Here is a 15,704-nt window from a genome sequence, read left to right on the forward strand (position 1 = left end):
TTCATAGAGGTGAACTCATTTTTACAGAAGACAGGAACACTTCAAACTAGTTTTAAGAAATGTTTCGGCTTAAAATTGTTATTGGAAAGCAATTTCAGCGTCCTGAGCAACAGCAAACGTATAAAAAATGTGGTTATTTTGCTCGAAATACCAGACATAGAGACCAGTGGTTTGTTTGGACTGAAATATGAAAGATATAAAACTTATTGTTATAACAGGAGTAATTAATTCTATAGTTTATACATAGAAAGTTGTGTCATAAATGAAAAAGCGCCTGCTTTTATTTTGAAAACACTATCAACAATGATGGAAGGAAGTAGATTTCTGCGCAGGCGCAAAGTGGCGCACGTTATTTTGGAGTTACTAGCGTGTAGAAGTAGCTGCAGATATTCATGTTTATATTGGTTTGCCACAGCGTTTAAGTTGTTTATTGTGTTGTTGTTTGTTATCTAGGTGTCTGCTTGGACTCTTAGTGGCTGTTACCAGCTGTCGCTCAAAGCAGGCGACAAAATTCAGACAGAAAAAGCTGAAGTTCAAAGAAAGCTAACTAGCTGGTTAGCTTAACTCTGTAGGTGCTAGTGGCAGCATGGCAGCTGTACTGGAGCTGATTGCAGGGAGCTACGAGCAAATCACCTTTGGTTACCGAGTGGAGACTGATGAGAAAGTAAGATGGGGTGTCTTATTTTATAGTTGTGCGTAACTGTCGATGTCTAAGACTAGTCTACGTTGTATTTTCTCTTCTGTGGTACTTACAAACTAAAGTGAACTGTCACTGATTGATGGGTAGTTTACAGTGCAGCCACCTGTGTGTAATACTGTGTTTAAAGGTTTAATGTTCATTTAGGGGGATGATAGACAGTGTAACCTATTTTTAATGCATCTAATAATGTATCACCTCCCACTCAGACTGACACTCAGAAACCTAAACACTATGCTTTCCCAGTCTCAGCGATGAGGTTATTACATACTTCAGCTCTCAAGTCTACATGTATTGTTATTTGTCAAGCAGGAGTGGACAGCCAAGGCACACTTCACACATCACGCCCACACAGCATCCATATCAGCCGTGGCAGCCAGCGAGAGGTTTGTTGTCACAGGAAGCAAAGATGAGACCATACAGCTGTACGACATGAAGAAGAGAACTGAACACGGGGCTTTGCTGCATCACGACGGTGAGAATCTGAGGTGGATCCTCTGGTTCACATCGAGCTGTGCATACTGACTTGAATGTAAAATGTAGAACCTGGTGGGATCATCGAAGAGTTGACCTTGTTTACTTCTTACCGTCTGACTCAAATTAGCTTGCGGCCTGCACACCTGACCCAAACTTCCCTGTTTTGCACAGGAACAATCACCTGCCTGGAGTTTTACGGGTCGTCTCACTTACTGAGCGGAGGAGACGATGGACTCGTATGCGTGTGGAGCACGAAGAAGTGGGAGTGTCTGAAATCCATCAAAGCTCACAAGTAAGCGCACAGGGAAAGGTGGATGCATTTCGCTGGATGAGACGAGTCAAAGTAACTTGCTTAATCCTCGCTTCCCCTCAGAGGTCCTGTCGCATCGCTGTCCGTCCACCCATCGGGAAAACTTGCGCTTACAGTGGGGACAGATAAGACTCTCAGGTAAAATCCACAGCTCTGCTGCAAAGTCTGTGAGGCAGATTATTCATTTAACAGGGAATAAAAAATGACTGCTGCATCTTTTTATCCTTTTAGAACATGGAATCTAATTAACGGAAGATCAGCCTTCATCAAAAACATAAAACAGAGTAAGACTCCTCTTCGATTGAATGGAGCGTTTAAGTTCTTTCAGAAACGTGAGGATGTTTGAGATGACTTTTCTCTCTACACTTTTAACAGATGCACACATTGTCAGGTGGTCTCCAGATGGGGATAAATATGTGGTTGTGGTGAATGACAAAGTGGACATCTACGACCTGGAGACAGCATCTGTGACAGGAACCATCACAAACCCCAAAAGGATCTCCTCTATTAAGTTCTTAGATGTGAGTTCAGTGTCAATGACGCGGAGAAACTCGCTGTGGTTGAGATGATTGGTGTTTGCTATCAAACCAAAATATGAAGCTGTATCAGAATAAGTTTAGATAGATGTTCTGATCCGGCTTGTTTTTCAGAACTCCATCCTGGTTGTGGCAGGAGACGATGAAACGGTGAGGTTTTGTGACCTGGAAAAGAAGAAATGGGTGTCTGAGTTTAAGGCTCATGAAACCAGGTGAGTTCATTTACCTTGTTTTTTACTTCACTGATCCGCCGTTTTTCTGGAGTTTCTCATTATGTATTTCTAATGTTTTGAGCTGCACATCTAAAAGCAAATCTGCATCCTTTTGTGATTTCAGAGTGAAAGCGGTTGACAGTTTTGTTATGGAGGATTACTGCGTGTTGGTGACGGCTTCAAATGACGGATTCATCAAGATGTGGAAGCTCCATCTAAAAGAGGTGTGGCCATTTACTTTCAGTGTCAACAGTGTATGTTTTAAAATAAGCTTTCCCTTTATGTCACTGACAGATGACAATTCTACTTCGCAAAGCAGAAAAATAAAGTTCTTTAAAGGCCTTTTGTTACAAAGATGAGCAGAGTGACACTGTTCTGACTCTCATCCATCAATGTACTCTTGCTGTCCAACAGGAGCTGGAGTCTCCCACTCTCCTTGGGGAAGTGAACACATCGGCCAGACTGACGTGCCTCGCTGTGTGGAAACCTTCATCAATGACTTCATCATCCTCCACTGAGAAACCAGCAGCTAAAGCGACAACGTCTGAAGGTAGCTTCCTGCAAACGCTGACTTTTGTTTCTCTTGGTCATCGAGCTATGAAAGAGATTTGAGCTGGATTGATAAAGTTCTGCATTGTCTTCTAGTTTTTCTGCGTCTGTCTTCATCTCTTTGCTTCTGTCCACAGAACTCGCTCAGGAGCTTTCAAAGACGAAGAGAGTCCGAATTTCAACAGAAGAAATCATTGTAGAAGATGAGAGCAAACCCAAAAAGAAGAAGAAGAAGAAGAAGGATGGTGGAAAATAAAGGAGAAAAATAAGACTGTTTTATTGTTCATGGACTGTTTTATATCTGGACTTATTTGACTTTTTGTGGTTGCCACAGGGAGGTGATAAAATCCAGTTTTCAAGTGAAGATTTTATGAATATATTTACTGTCAACACTGAAAAGAAGAGAAACGACCATGGAAAATGAGATGGGCAACAATAAAAATGTTTTATAATCCATGGGCTGCTTTTTATCTGGAGTTACATTGTCAAATGTGCAATTACTCATAGTTACCACAGGGAGGTGATAAAGCTCAGCTACTGACTGTATTTATATTTGCTGTCTTTGTGAACATACAGTCATGAAGCCTTCATGAGGCCTCGCTTTCTTCCTTTGGCACCGATAAAGACAGCTGACCCACCATTGACAAACGAATTAAAAGCCGTCACTTATTTTGAAACGACAGCGGAAGTGAAGTGTTCCGGGTAACATCCGGAAGTTGCTAAGTGCAGCAGTGGTGCTAGCTTAGACTTACCTGAAAGTGAAGGTGTGGCTGTTTTTGGTGCGTTTGGTGTCATTTTTGGTAGCAAAGTAATTGATAGCATTTACTTGTCGCCATGTTTTAACACTTTAATTGTTGTTAAGTTGTGGTAACGTTACACAGCTGATTAACCGAGTGCTCCTCATATAAACCGTGTCTAACTCCAGCAGCAGCAGCATTGAGGCTTCAGACATGGCTGTGGACTGGTTTGGGTTCACCTATGCTGCTCTGGTGTCAGCAGGAGGAGTCACAGGTTACCTGAAAGCAGGTAGGACAAAACACCGACACATTTGGTGGTCATTTAAGTGGTGGCCGATGTTTTAGCCACAGATGGCTTTGTTGGATGATGGTGGCTTCAGGTTCAGTGTTATTCTGGCTCCTGATGTTTATTTCCAGCTGTAGGAGAGCTTGTGCGGTTTTTAACTGCGTGAAAAAGTTAAAAAATACTCAGGATAAATCAAAATGATGACCCGAAAGACTGGTTTTCACTGATTAGAAGTTATATTCAGATGTTTTACCTGAGTAAAAGTAGAAATATCTTTATTTAATGATACTCCGTTAAGTAAAGTTTACTGGTTAGTTTCATAGGAAAGCTTTTGCATCAGGTTTTGTAAGCTCTGCATCTGTTTCTTTGCTATAATATTGATCTAAAATAATCATTAACTATAGCTTCTAAATAAGTGTGGTGGACTTCTAAGAAATACCTGAATATTCTAGTATATTGCCTCAGAACTGTAAGTCCAGTACTTGAGTAAAAGTACTTGTTATTTTCCACCACTGTTGCTTGACGACAATAAAGTTGATAACTGATCAGTTCCAATCAGGTTTGGCTCAAGTCTCAAAGAATCAAAGAGCGAGCGCTTCATCCACTGTGCACTTTGCGCTAAATCAGCTTTCGTACTGGGAACGGTCCATCACAGGTGGATTTACCAGTTTATCCACCGGTTACAGCCTCAATGGACCAGAATACAATGCAGCCACAAGACGTGATGCCGCCAAGATTTTACAGCAGATTACTATTGTACCTGCATCTGTATCTGATCTCCTCCTACGCTCAGTTGCCAGTTTATTAGGTACGGCTCGCTAAAACTAATGCAGCCTAACACAACAACCCTGCAGTTCATCCAACATTCATGAAGTTCAGACTGTTCAGTCGGTGCTAAAACTGTTTTCTTTGTGGTCGTTCAGGAGGTTTCAGTATGTGGAACACAGTACAAGGGATGTTGTTATACATCCAGGTGTACCTAATAAATTGGCAACTTAGTGTACATGCACAGTATAAGTCAAAGTTCACACCCCCTTTGTCCTGAGATGTTAAAGGCATTCTGGGAAAAGCAGAGTTGAGAAATAGAAGAATCCATGTAATTGAATTCAACACGCCCTGCAATCGGCTGGCAACCGGTTCAGGGTGTACCCCGCCTCTCGCCCATTGTAGCTGGGATAGGCTCCAGCCCCCCCCCCCGCAACCCCGAAAGGGACAGGCGGTATAGATAATGGATGGATGGATGAATTCAACACATCATTTCAAAATAAAAGCCTTTTCCTCCACAGGCAGCGTCACCTCTCTGGCTGCAGGCCTCCTGTTCGGCCTGCTGGCTGCAGTCGGTGCTTATCAGGCATCTCAAAATCCCAGGAATGTCTGGCTTTCTCTGGGTGAGCAAGTTTCGTTTCTTAAACTGTGACAGTCCAAGTGCAGCTTTCGCAAACATGTGGCAAACGAGCTTTCCCTCCGCTGACGACACGCAGGCACCTCAGGAACTCTGGCTGTGGTGATGGGCCTGAGGTTTCTCAACTCCTGGAAGTTCATGCCTGCTGGTTTAATGACTGTAGCGAGGTAAGACACTGATTCCTGTTTCAGATGTGACTTTCTGACTGGTGCTGGGGTAATCATTTACAATATTCTGCACCACGTAGACCTTCGCTTTGAAAAGCCTGAGACAAAGAGAAATTACTTTCAGATGGCCGCATCCTGATAGAAATGTTGTATTTTCCTTTCAGTGGACTGCTGCTGATGAAGATCATCGTAGGAATGTTAAAGAGACCACATAAATCTTGAAAATATCTAAATATGTCTTGTCTGCATTCACAATCATTCCCTTGTTTCTTATTACAGTTGTGTAGAAAAAATGTAGATGCACAAAATAAAGTAATTTTTATACGTTTAAGTGACGTTTTCAGGTTGTAAATATATACCTGCTGCTTATAAAATAATAAATCCATACTAATAAAAAACAACTACTTTCTAGTCTTTTATTTAAAAAAATACTGACAGACACAAGTGTAACAGCGTCCTGCACAGAGTTGGCAGCTTCTCCTCTGAAGTCTGTATTTCCTGGCTAAAGTGCAGCGGGGATTTTCCCATGAGTCACTGCTGGAGTAGAGCCGTGCTACTGGTGGCCTCCATATTTGGCGGTCCAGTCCACCCGTCCGTGCACAGGCTGGATGTTTGTGCTCTTTGGGAAGGTGGTCTTGGCTGTAAGGCTGGATGCAGGGATCTGAGGATTCAGAGACCTCCACCTCCACCCTTCGTGCTCTGGAGGAGAGAAGAAAAGCGTGTTCAGGCTGCACTCAGAGAGCGACGCCAAGCTGCGGGCGCTCATCATCTTTACCTTCATTCGTAAGTTTGTTCGTGGAGGTCTTGCTCTTGGACGTTTTGATTTTAGACTCGACTCTGAGATCAGCAGCAGAGGACAGATCAACTGCAAGATCCACAAAAAGAGAGCGGTTAAAAATTCAGCTTCATCGGGTCACGGCCATCTTTCTGCTGCTCATTCATTCACATTTCTCTCTCTCCTCTTCGTCATCAGCTCAAAAATCACCAGATTTACCCACAATCAGCCAATCACATCCCTGCTGTCTGACTCTAAATCTGCTCTCCTCTCTGCTGCTGTCAGCTGTCACTGCGGTGTGACCCTCCTTCACCCCGTTCACCTCCAGTTTCATCACATCCTCCTCCTCCTCACGTTCATCCAGATCTCAGCTTTTCTCTACAGTTTCTACTCGCGGCTTCAAATCTTAAACTTTAAATATTTAAATATCTGTTCATCTTGATCAACTCTCTCCTGTCTGAACTATCTTTAAAGAAGATAATGACTCCTTTCTACCTCTAGGGGGCATTTGCTGAAGTGTGACGGAAGAGAAAGTTAGAAGTGCTCCCAAACGGAGAATTAGCCACCAGAACATCTGATTGGTACCAAAGAAGAAAGTCTGACTCCCCCATTATTCTGTCTGAGAAAAGAAAAAGCTCACTGGCAGAGGCGCCTCCTATCGGGGCCAGTGTGATCCTCTGTCTCGCTGCTCCAGTTTCAGTCCTCTGAAAAGGCGACATGTGTGTCTTTGTTGGGTTGGAGCTGCTCATGAAGGAGTCTGGAAAGCAGAATGAAATCCATCACAGGTTAGGGATGAACGCAGAGGCATCACCATCAGTCTCAAACACCACCTGTGATTCTGCGAACTGCTCCGAAATCCGAGAGGTACCTTTGTTCAGATCGAGATCCTCCAGGGTCTTTTCTTTCGGAGGCTGCTTATCTGTTAGTTTGCCAAGACTAATGTCTAAAAAAAAACACAGGACAACACAGAGAGAAACGAGGGATGAGTGAGGGAGGAGAACAGCTCCAGAACACAATGAAACAAAACTCTGAATCTGAAGAGGAATTTCAGCTTTTCCAGTCGATGTCTCGGATGGACGTTGGCTGTCATGTTGCTCTGGCTGCTTCTGACTCTCATAAACAGGAAAGCTTTTTGTGTGATGGGTGAGTCATAAATAATACAGGTTTCCTCTTTTCAGCACAGAGGAAATAAATAGAATTACCGCCTCGCTGTTGTTTGCCTCCACCAAACAGGCTGCAGCTCACGTCCACGTCTGTCCGGACTCGTACATGCGGTGAGGACTTTGAAGGGATTTAAGAAAAGGTATGACGTGTATTTTCTGGTGAAATGGAAGTTTTCATGTATGTTTCCAGGGAAGAATTCCCAGTGAGACACATGTTCAACCCGTCAGCACAGAGGATCTAAACAGTCAGCGCAGTCTGAAGGTGGACGCCGAACATCAGAGTCACCGATTCAGTGTCTGAGCAAAAGTGAAATACGGTCACTGTCTTCTGTTGGTGCTGAATAAAGGCCAGAGAAGTGTTTGCAGAACATCATGATGTCGCAGTGACCGGCTGCTCACTGACTGACAAAACGCAGCTCGCCTGTTCTCTAACAGGCAAACGCGTCCTCAGCTCTGTCTCACCTTTGCGGAGAGGGGACCCCAGCCCCTGTCCTCTGGTTAAACCCGAGCTGCCCCACAGGTTTCTGCCGACCACCTGGCTTCCCACTGAAGAAGAGTTGCTTTTTGGATTCACGCCTGAAAAGGACAAACAGCCCAGAGTGAACTCACTGTGCCTGAGCCCACACGCCGATTTGCCCACATCTGGTGGACCCACGTCACATTTAGACTGAGCACTGACAGTTTGTGGAATATACAGAATGCACATTTCTTAATTAATCTTCGAGTTTTCTGCATTATTCATAGTTTGTTTTTGTTGTTTTTGTTGCTTCTCTGTGAAAGCTAAGCCACATGTAAATGTGAATTTTGTGACGTGGGTCACTTTTGTCACCTGGCAGATATCTGGACTGGCGGAGGTAGTGCTGCCTGGCAGACAGAGCGCTGGAGTCAGCTCTGCTCAGCCCGCTGACGCTCGACAGCTTTGCTGCTGTGCTGTTCTTTGACTCCGGAAATCTAAACAAAGACTTATTATTGTATTTTTCTCCAACCAACTTATGGTCTTTTTACACGTAAATGAAGAGGTCTGACCGACAGCTGGGCCCGTCCTGTGCGCAGTCCTTCAGAGAGCTGATTGTGGGTTTTTTGGAGATGGACACTCCAGCGTCTGCATCCTCCCTGTCCTCCCAGCTGTCGACGGACTTGAAAGACGTCTGGCCCCATCGCCGACGTCCTGTCCTCATTCCAGTGATGTTGTTCTCTGCTCCTGTGGGCGCTGCTCTTGCATGCTTTGAAACGAGCACAGAAAGTAGAAAGAAAGTCGCGTAAGCCCCACGAACGTCCCATTCTGACATATAGAAGCGGTGCCTGAGTGATACCTACAGCCTGCCGGCTCGTCGGTCGTCTGTTTTTCACCAGGCTCAGAGGTTCCTGCTGCGCCTCTGGCGGCGTGGTGAAACACGCTGCTTGTTTTGTGCTCGGCTCCATGTTTTCCTGAGGGAGGGAGATCTGCTGAAGGGGCTGGAGGAGAGACTGGCTGCAGGGCTGCAGCTCCGCCTGAGTCCGACTGGGCTGGCTGGACTCTAGGTCCGTCTTACAAAGGGACAGAGGCTTTGTCTCTGCAGCCGCCTCGGACGCCTTTGCCTGAGCCTTGTGCTGCTCCGAGTGCTTGAGGGGAGCACCGAGCGTATGGCCGACATGGAAGTATGGATACCTCAGAGCCTGGAACACAAACAGTGCACACCGAAGGAAAATCAAGCTCAGGATTTAGATTTTCAACGAATGAGATGCTTGAAACAGACAGAACAATGTATTAATTATTGGACAAATACACAGAAACATATACATTAACAATAAATAGTACCATATGAGTGGTTCAGAGTTTTCATAATGATGTGAGTCTGTCTCACACTTTGTCAGCAGACGTCGTACATCAAGAAGTCAAGTTTGGTATTCCAGTAACTGCCAACGTAAACTAGTGGATTCCCACACTGCAAATAGATGCATTCAAGGTGCTCGGGATGAAAGCATTCACCGAAGGACTTGTGTCACTTTGCCAATACTGTCACCTCAACATTAATCAGCTGTCCTCACTCTAATCTGTGTACATTTCGTCTTTATTCCAAACAATCCCTGTGAAACTGAATGGTTTTAAATGTACCTGAGCAGCACTCGGCCGTTTCTCCGGGTCCCACAGCAGCATGTCTTTCATCAGTGCGATGGCCTCGTTGCTGGCGTTGGGGATCAGGGATTTGAGGTTGGTGGGGACACACTTCGGGAAGCGGAAGTTCATGGAGGTGGCCATAGTGTAGCCCTCGGGCCAGTCCGCCTGACGTGGAGAAGAACAAGAGGGAACAACGCGATTCGCCTGTGAGTTTGTGACAGCGTCGAATACAAGCCTGCGACTCGTGACACCTGCTGCGACGGCTCACCTTCTTCAGCGTTCCCAGCACCTGGCAGATCTTGAAGATCTCGTCCACCTCGCTGTTGCCAGGGAACAGGGGTCTGAGTGTGTAGAGCTCCGCCATGATGCATCCCACCGCCCAGATGTCGATGGGCGAGCTGTAGGAGCTCGACTTCAGCAGAACCTCTGGGGCTCGGTACCTGTCAAAGGTCAGACACCGTCCATCAGATGGTGTTTGTCCACAGGGAGTACGTGAGCATTGCTCTGACATTATGCTGCTCACCATCTTGTGGACACGTAATCAGTGTAAGGTGGCTGCGAGCGGATTTCTCTTGCGAGTCCAAAGTCGGCGATCTTCACCAGCTCTGGGCCCATGCAGAGCAAGTTCTCTGGCTTCATATCACGATGGAAGTACCCTGAAAAACACAAGACGGTCAAGCAAGCCTGTGCTGATGCTGATATTTGTCCAGATTTGCATTATTTTCTCTAAGTTTCTACCACTATTACAACCACTCTGACGACTAACAGTGACATGACGCTACTGGTGCATTTTGTAAATATGATGTTTTGTCAGATTTTTTAAAACTGAAAAACTGAGTTAAAACATCTCTGAAAAAAAAAAGATGTTTTACGCTAACAAAGCAGTCAAGCCAAGCCTTCAAAGAAACGGAAAGCAGAAGGGAAACAGGAGCGGTCTCTTACCATGCTTATGCACAAATGCTAAGGCAGACAATATTTGGAACAGAATGTTCCTTATCTCATTTTCAGAAAACATCTTATCTTCCCTGGCAGCAGCACAGCGGTAAAAGACAAAAGAAAGAAAGAAGGGATGAAGAAAAAAAAGCACCATGCATGAAGTGGGAATGACACCAGCACCCACGAGCACTAAAAACAGTGCAGCTTTAGAGGAAAAACTTGTTCAGCCGAGCTCACACCTCCTCTCCTCGCTGAGGACACAGGAGGAGTGAGTCATTTTTGGCTGCCTGACGTCTTATCAGCATTCCCGCATTCATACACTTTTCAAGTTTAGGCATGTTGTTTTCTGTTTACTCCATCGTGAGCTATTTATACCAAGGCAGCACGATAACGCAGCATTTCAGAAGGCAGAAAAGACAGCAGTCAGTTTTTCTGGGGTCTGTAGTCACCTACCATGTGCATGAATAAAGGACAGTCCCTGTAATATCTGAAATGTCATGTTTCTGACGACTGACTCAGGGAACAACTTGTTTCTGCAAAAACGAAGACCGGCACATGATGACTCAATCTGCCCCACATCATTTTCACATTCCCGATGGTAATGAAAACACTGCAGCATTACATCACAGAAATAACTCTTTGCCGCCTGGTGTGTGCTTACCTTTCTTTCATGAGCTGGTAGAGGTTTTCTTTCATGTACTCAAACACAAAGTAGAGGTAGTCATTTTCTCGGATCACTTCCCTCAGCTTCACCACATTGGCGTGGTTCAGCTTCTTCAGTGACTGAGAGCACAGAACATTTAAGAGACACACACGGCAGAGTCGGTAAGAATCAGCTCATTATGAGAGTAAATGACCTCAAACAGCTGATAATATTACCAAATACCATTAACTATATACCACTACTATGTATAGGGCATCATCTCTGAATTTTATGATTTACTGAAAGACTTCTCTCCTGATTCTTCTGAGTTTAAATTTAATGCATGGCAAACAGATTTACAGGAGGAACTATCATGGGAACACTGGCGTAAGGCTTGTAAAGCAGCCCATACAGGGACAGGTAACATCCGCCTAAGACTCATCCATCCATCCATCCATCCACTGTCTATACCCGACTATCCCTTTTCGGTGTTGCGGGGGGGGCTGGAGCCTATCCCAGCTGTCAACGGGCGAGAGGCGGGGTACACCCTGAACCGGTCGCCAGCCAATCGCAGGGCAACATATAGAGACAGACAACCATTCACGCTCACACTCACACCTAAGGACAATTTAGAGTCACAAATTAACCCAATGAGCATGTTTTTGGTCTGTGGGAGGAAGCCAGAGTACCCGGAGAGAACCCACGCATGCACGGGAAGAACATGCAAACTTCATACAGAAAGGCCCCGCCCGACCCGGGGATCGAACCAGCGATCTCCTTGCTGTGATGCACGCGCACTACCTGCTGTTCCACCGTGCCGCCTCTGCCTAAGACTGCTACGATGTAATTGGTTAATGAGGGTGTATATTACTCCAGAAAAATTTAATTTAATTTGAATATTCCAGACACGTGCAATAGATGTGGGGTAAATAAGGGTACTTTATTTCACTGTCTCTGGCAGTGTCCAAGAGTGAGGGAGTTTGGGGAGGAGGTTAGACTGTCTGTACAAGAGATTCTCTCTATGAGATTAGAACTGGAACCTGGGCCCTTTTTGCTCGGTCTTTACCCAGAGGGACACAGGATAAAGTGCCATGAAAAAAATATTTAGAAACATGTGTTCTCTATGAGCAAAAAGGACAATAGCCTCATCATGGAAAAACTTTGGTAAACCCGCTCTCGCTGTGTGGTTTAGGGACCTAACTTCATGTTTACCTCTGGAAAAAAATTCTTACGCTGTCTTCAGGACAGATTCCAAAATGTATGGGGTCGTTTCATCAACGATATGAAGGACAATGATCTGTCGCGCCTGATGGACGGGCCTGGAACAGTACAGGTGCACCTTCTGCACGATCCAGCTCTTTCTTCCTCTATTCTCTGGACTGTGTAATAATGTGTGCTCTGTGGACTCATCACTATGTGCCTTCACTGAGGAGGCCCTTTGCTTTTTTTGTTTCATTTCGTTGGTACTGCTGTATGGACCAAGTGTGTATAGCATGAAAAAATCTGATCTGACAATGCATGTTTGTACGCTTTTGCATCATTTGCACACCTCTCCAATATTATTTCTTCTTGTATGCCTTTTTATATATTGAAAATTCAATAAAGATATTGTTAAATAAAAACTATATACTGTGTCTAAAGCTGCTTTATCGACTCATGGAGATTTCTTGTCGGGCTGTAATGATTCTCACCTTCACCTCTCTCAGATTCAAGCACTCTTCCCAGGAATAAAACTTCCTCTTCATTCTGTTGGGAAAAACAACAGATCGGCATGACTGTACGTATTACTGTTGACATTTTAAGACAGTAATATTGAATGCAACAGCCCTAATCCAAGACCACTGAACACAACACGCATTTTTCCACAGATATGAATGAGTCAGGTGCATTTCACCAGTTACATTAAAGCAAGTATCAGATTATTATTATTTGAAGGATCGGTAGCTCAGAGTTTATATAATAAAAGTCCTCTGACTAATAAATTGTAGATGTTTTGGCTGTAAGTTCACCCCGTGTGGATGAGTCCAACTCTAACTGGACTGCCCTGGCTTGCTTTACAAGAGTGCTTTGTTCATTCACACTGCTGAGGTCCTAACAAAAGAATTTCATTGGGCAAACTGATGTTTTAAGTTCTTGATGAGGAGATTTGAGAGACTTTACAGCCTCACTTTGTGATTCAGGCTCATTCCAACATGATTTTTACATAAAACCTTGGCTAGCGCAGCTTTAAAGCACACCTTGACCTGCTTTGTTGATGGCCTATGACTTTAATGGAAACAAAGATCTGCTAAATAAATCTAGTTTACTTCTGCTTTGTAGTAAGATGCAAAGTACTGCATAAAAGCTACTGTTCAAAAAATGTTGCATCAACGTTGTACCCATAATCATAGCAAAAACAGCATCCAAGGCAACATTGGTATATTTAAATGTACTTCGTTGAGCTGGTGTACATGTGTAACCTGTTTGAACCTCACTGTCTTACTGCTGGAGACGTTCCCCATACTCCTGGGGCAACACTATGTGGTATACTTTCACTCCTTTCACTGTCATCAGGAGGATCAGCTTGCACTATAGCCTTACATTTACAAACAGTGCCTGGTGGAGCCTCGTGAAACATTCATTATTAATTTAAAGTTAAACAGCTCATCCTTAAAATGTTGTCCACAGCACAGCGATACACAATAATAATGATACTCGTGATAATTCGACAACCTGCATCTGCTGATCTTCAAAATGGTCCGAAACCTAAATGCCAACACATGATGCACGCTGAGGCAAAATGTTTGAATCAAAATGACATTTTTCTTGTTTTTTCTTGCGTGGCTGTAACATGTTTGAGTGTAGAGCCCTGAGGCACCTTGCAGCAGTCACTCAGGGTTTAATCAGCTTAACGCTTCAAGACAAAACAAGACTGTGTGTCTCCGGCATGTTCACCGGCGCTCCACTCACCTCTTTATGGCCACCAGCTCCCCAGTCTCATTGCTCTTGGCCAGGAGCACGCTGCCATATGTGCCATCCCCCAGCTGCTTCAGTGTGGTGTAGCGGTTCATCCTCCACAAAGAGCCCCCCCTCTCCTTCACCGAGCAGTCTGGACAGTCCCACACAGTCCAACACTTGGTCAGCACAGTAACATCCCTCCACAGATTAACAACTTAAAGGCCCTCTACGCTGCTCTATCCTGCTGCTACTGAGAGGCCACTTAAAGGATTTCACTCTTAAAACACAGAAATGACATGTTAGCGCTCATCCTTTACCTTTCTCTCTGCAGCTTGGTGGTGAAGGCTGGATGTTTACCTGGCGAGGGAGAGTGGAAAAGTGATGCTGCGTCAATCCTGCCTGTTGCTCCGTGTCTCGCCTAACCTAAGCTAAGCCTCCACTCCAGACAGAGGAAGTGTGATCCCCTGCGAGGGGAAGTGGATTAAAGTTTCCATGTGAGAAAGACTGTGTGCCAGGAAACGGGCCAACAGGAGAAGCTGGAGACGTGGTTTTAACCTATCAAGTCCACTGAGTCTGTGAGGTGCGATGATTTTGTGAGCTTTCAAACCGAGACTACATAATGAAGCTGACCCAGAAACAGAAGGCTTAACCTGCCTTTGTCAAGCACTAATCACATGTCGGTCAGCCAGAGAGGTGCGTGAACGCCGTTTCAAACAATTTCACTTTTGACCAGAGAACCATGTTGTTGACACATGTTGACACTCAACCTGATTTCATTATTCCATGTCCACTAGCTGTGATTCATCTATGCTTGTATTTCCAGCTTTTTATTAGAATTTTATTGCCAGTACATATAATTATTGGTCATTGTCATTTTCTATGTTGGTCTCTGTTTTATGCTTATGTGCTATACAATTACTTTGTTGTTGTCACCATCAATTTCTTTTTGTCTAATGAGCCTATTTGTTGTTATTTTTGTCATCTCACCAGGACAGTCTTCCTTTATCCATTGATCTGGTTTTATAGTTTTGTCACATGTGCAAATAAAATAAATATATACTTAAATAAGAGACAGAGCAACTGTGCTGCTTGAGGAGGATGAACAACAGCCAGGCAGATTTTTCTCAACCTGGCAACCCCAAAGCTGCTCTTATTCATGGCTCATGACTTATCTACATAATATTAGTCAATAATATATGTATTAATAGCCATTAATTACACCATATAAGTCCTGTATAAAGGGGGGATTATTAAAAAGTGGTGCCTCCAGGATCAGGATGGAGGTTTTTAATATGTCACTGCTGAGGAGCCCACACATATTTGACGTTTTTCTGTTCTTTCAGTTAAAAAAGGTCTTTGATGATGACCATTATTGAGCAGAATATCTTAAACTTCTGATGTTAAAATGAGCTTTTACACTCGTTTTAAACCTACCTAACCATTTCATGAAGGTGTCTGAAACCTTTATCGTATAATTAAGCTAGTTAGCAGACAACAAGCTAACCTGCTGCTAAAGGTAAATACAGTAAGCTAGAGAGCAAAGTAAGCTAACATCAGCCGCCTTCCAGCACGCAGTTTCGACCATATGATCTAACAGACAGTTTTCACTAAATACTTATTAAGTCTAACATAACATAAGTAACATTTGAGTGAAGTACACCTACCACGGGAGACATTTACATGCTGATGGAGATGTACGGTGATGCTCGCTGTAGAGAGATGCTGCCCGGCCTCTCCGTTAGAAAGGGCGGCTTCCTGTCTCCTAGCAACGGTGACTTA

The 15,704-nt window shown here is 44.3% G+C and overlaps 3 protein-coding genes across 4 annotated transcripts; 2 read left to right on the forward strand and 1 right to left on the reverse strand.

Moving 5' to 3' along the window:
• The first annotated feature begins 334 nt into the window (after positions 1 to 334).
• On the forward strand, positions 335 to 3,236 carry pak1ip1 (PAK1 interacting protein 1). 2 transcript variants are annotated; one of them, XM_070974383.1, is made up of 10 exons: positions 335 to 664; positions 1,010 to 1,172; positions 1,346 to 1,466; positions 1,548 to 1,622; positions 1,716 to 1,768; positions 1,860 to 2,005; positions 2,135 to 2,232; positions 2,357 to 2,456; positions 2,647 to 2,782; positions 2,919 to 3,236. In XM_070974383.1, the coding sequence occupies exons 1-10, from the start codon at positions 587 to 589 to the stop codon at positions 3,035 to 3,037; spliced, it is 1,089 nt and encodes a 362-aa protein (XP_070830484.1). In that variant the 5' UTR covers positions 335 to 586; the 3' UTR covers positions 3,038 to 3,236. The 2 variants fall into 2 exon arrangements, with proteins under 2 accessions (XP_070830484.1, XP_070830483.1); XM_070974382.1 differs by having other exon boundaries at positions 471 to 664; positions 1,007 to 1,172.
• A 249-nt stretch (positions 3,237 to 3,485) lies between these two features.
• LOC139339127 (transmembrane protein 14C-like) lies at positions 3,486 to 5,765 on the forward strand. The gene is made up of 4 exons (XM_070974605.1): positions 3,486 to 3,807; positions 5,091 to 5,192; positions 5,286 to 5,373; positions 5,538 to 5,765. Exons 1-4 carry the CDS (start codon positions 3,732 to 3,734, stop codon positions 5,593 to 5,595), a joined length of 324 nt encoding a protein of 107 aa, XP_070830706.1. The 5' UTR covers positions 3,486 to 3,731; the 3' UTR covers positions 5,596 to 5,765.
• A 10-nt stretch (positions 5,766 to 5,775) lies between these two features.
• On the reverse strand, positions 5,776 to 15,676 carry LOC139339128 (serine/threonine-protein kinase MAK-like). Its single transcript, XM_070974606.1, has 17 exons — positions 15,590 to 15,676; positions 14,243 to 14,282; positions 13,938 to 14,076; positions 12,680 to 12,734; positions 11,007 to 11,128; positions 10,352 to 10,434; positions 9,933 to 10,065; positions 9,678 to 9,849; positions 9,407 to 9,574; positions 8,629 to 8,967; positions 8,338 to 8,534; positions 8,141 to 8,262; positions 7,774 to 7,887; positions 7,017 to 7,091; positions 6,789 to 6,905; positions 6,149 to 6,238; positions 5,776 to 6,072 (listed from the first exon to the last, which is right to left on the reverse strand). The coding sequence occupies exons 1-17, from the start codon at positions 15,599 to 15,601 to the stop codon at positions 5,927 to 5,929; spliced, it is 2,124 nt and encodes a 707-aa protein (XP_070830707.1). The 5' UTR covers positions 15,602 to 15,676; the 3' UTR covers positions 5,776 to 5,926.
• Between the last annotated feature and the right edge of the window lie 28 nt (positions 15,677 to 15,704).

The sequence above is a fragment of the Chaetodon trifascialis genome, chromosome 11 (genome assembly GCF_039877785.1).
Source record: "Chaetodon trifascialis isolate fChaTrf1 chromosome 11, fChaTrf1.hap1, whole genome shotgun sequence".
NCBI lineage: Eukaryota > Metazoa > Chordata > Actinopteri > Chaetodontiformes > Chaetodontidae > Chaetodon > Chaetodon trifascialis.

What these genes read in the sequence shown, in the direction of transcription:
- pak1ip1 (XM_070974382.1), top strand. Translation starts at nt 587, where the DNA reads ATGGCAGCTGTACTGGAGCTGATTGCAGGGAGCTACGAGCAAATCACC. An exon ending in GGGACAGATAAGACTCTCAG is followed by an intron (nt 1,623 to 1,715) that starts GTAAAATCCACA and finishes TTATCCTTTTAG; the next exon opens with AACATGGAATCTAATTAACG. An exon ending in GGAAGCTCCATCTAAAAGAG is followed by an intron (nt 2,457 to 2,646) that starts GTGTGGCCATTT and finishes GCTGTCCAACAG; the next exon opens with GAGCTGGAGTCTCCCACTCT.
- LOC139339127 (XM_070974605.1), top strand. Translation starts at nt 3,732, where the DNA reads ATGGCTGTGGACTGGTTTGGGTTCACCTATGCTGCTCTGGTGTCAGCA. An exon ending in CACAGGTTACCTGAAAGCAG is followed by an intron (nt 3,808 to 5,090) that starts GTAGGACAAAAC and finishes TTTCCTCCACAG; the next exon opens with GCAGCGTCACCTCTCTGGCT. An exon ending in GAATGTCTGGCTTTCTCTGG is followed by an intron (nt 5,193 to 5,285) that starts GTGAGCAAGTTT and finishes GACGACACGCAG; the next exon opens with GCACCTCAGGAACTCTGGCT.
- LOC139339128 (XM_070974606.1), bottom strand. An exon ending in TGCTGGGAACGCTGAAGAAG is followed by an intron (nt 9,575 to 9,677) that starts GTGAGCCGTCGC and finishes TCTCCACGTCAG; the next exon opens with GCGGACTGGCCCGAGGGCTA. An exon ending in CCAGTCCAGATATCTGCCAG is followed by an intron (nt 7,888 to 8,140) that starts GTGACAAAAGTG and finishes TGTCCTTTTCAG; the next exon opens with GCGTGAATCCAAAAAGCAAC.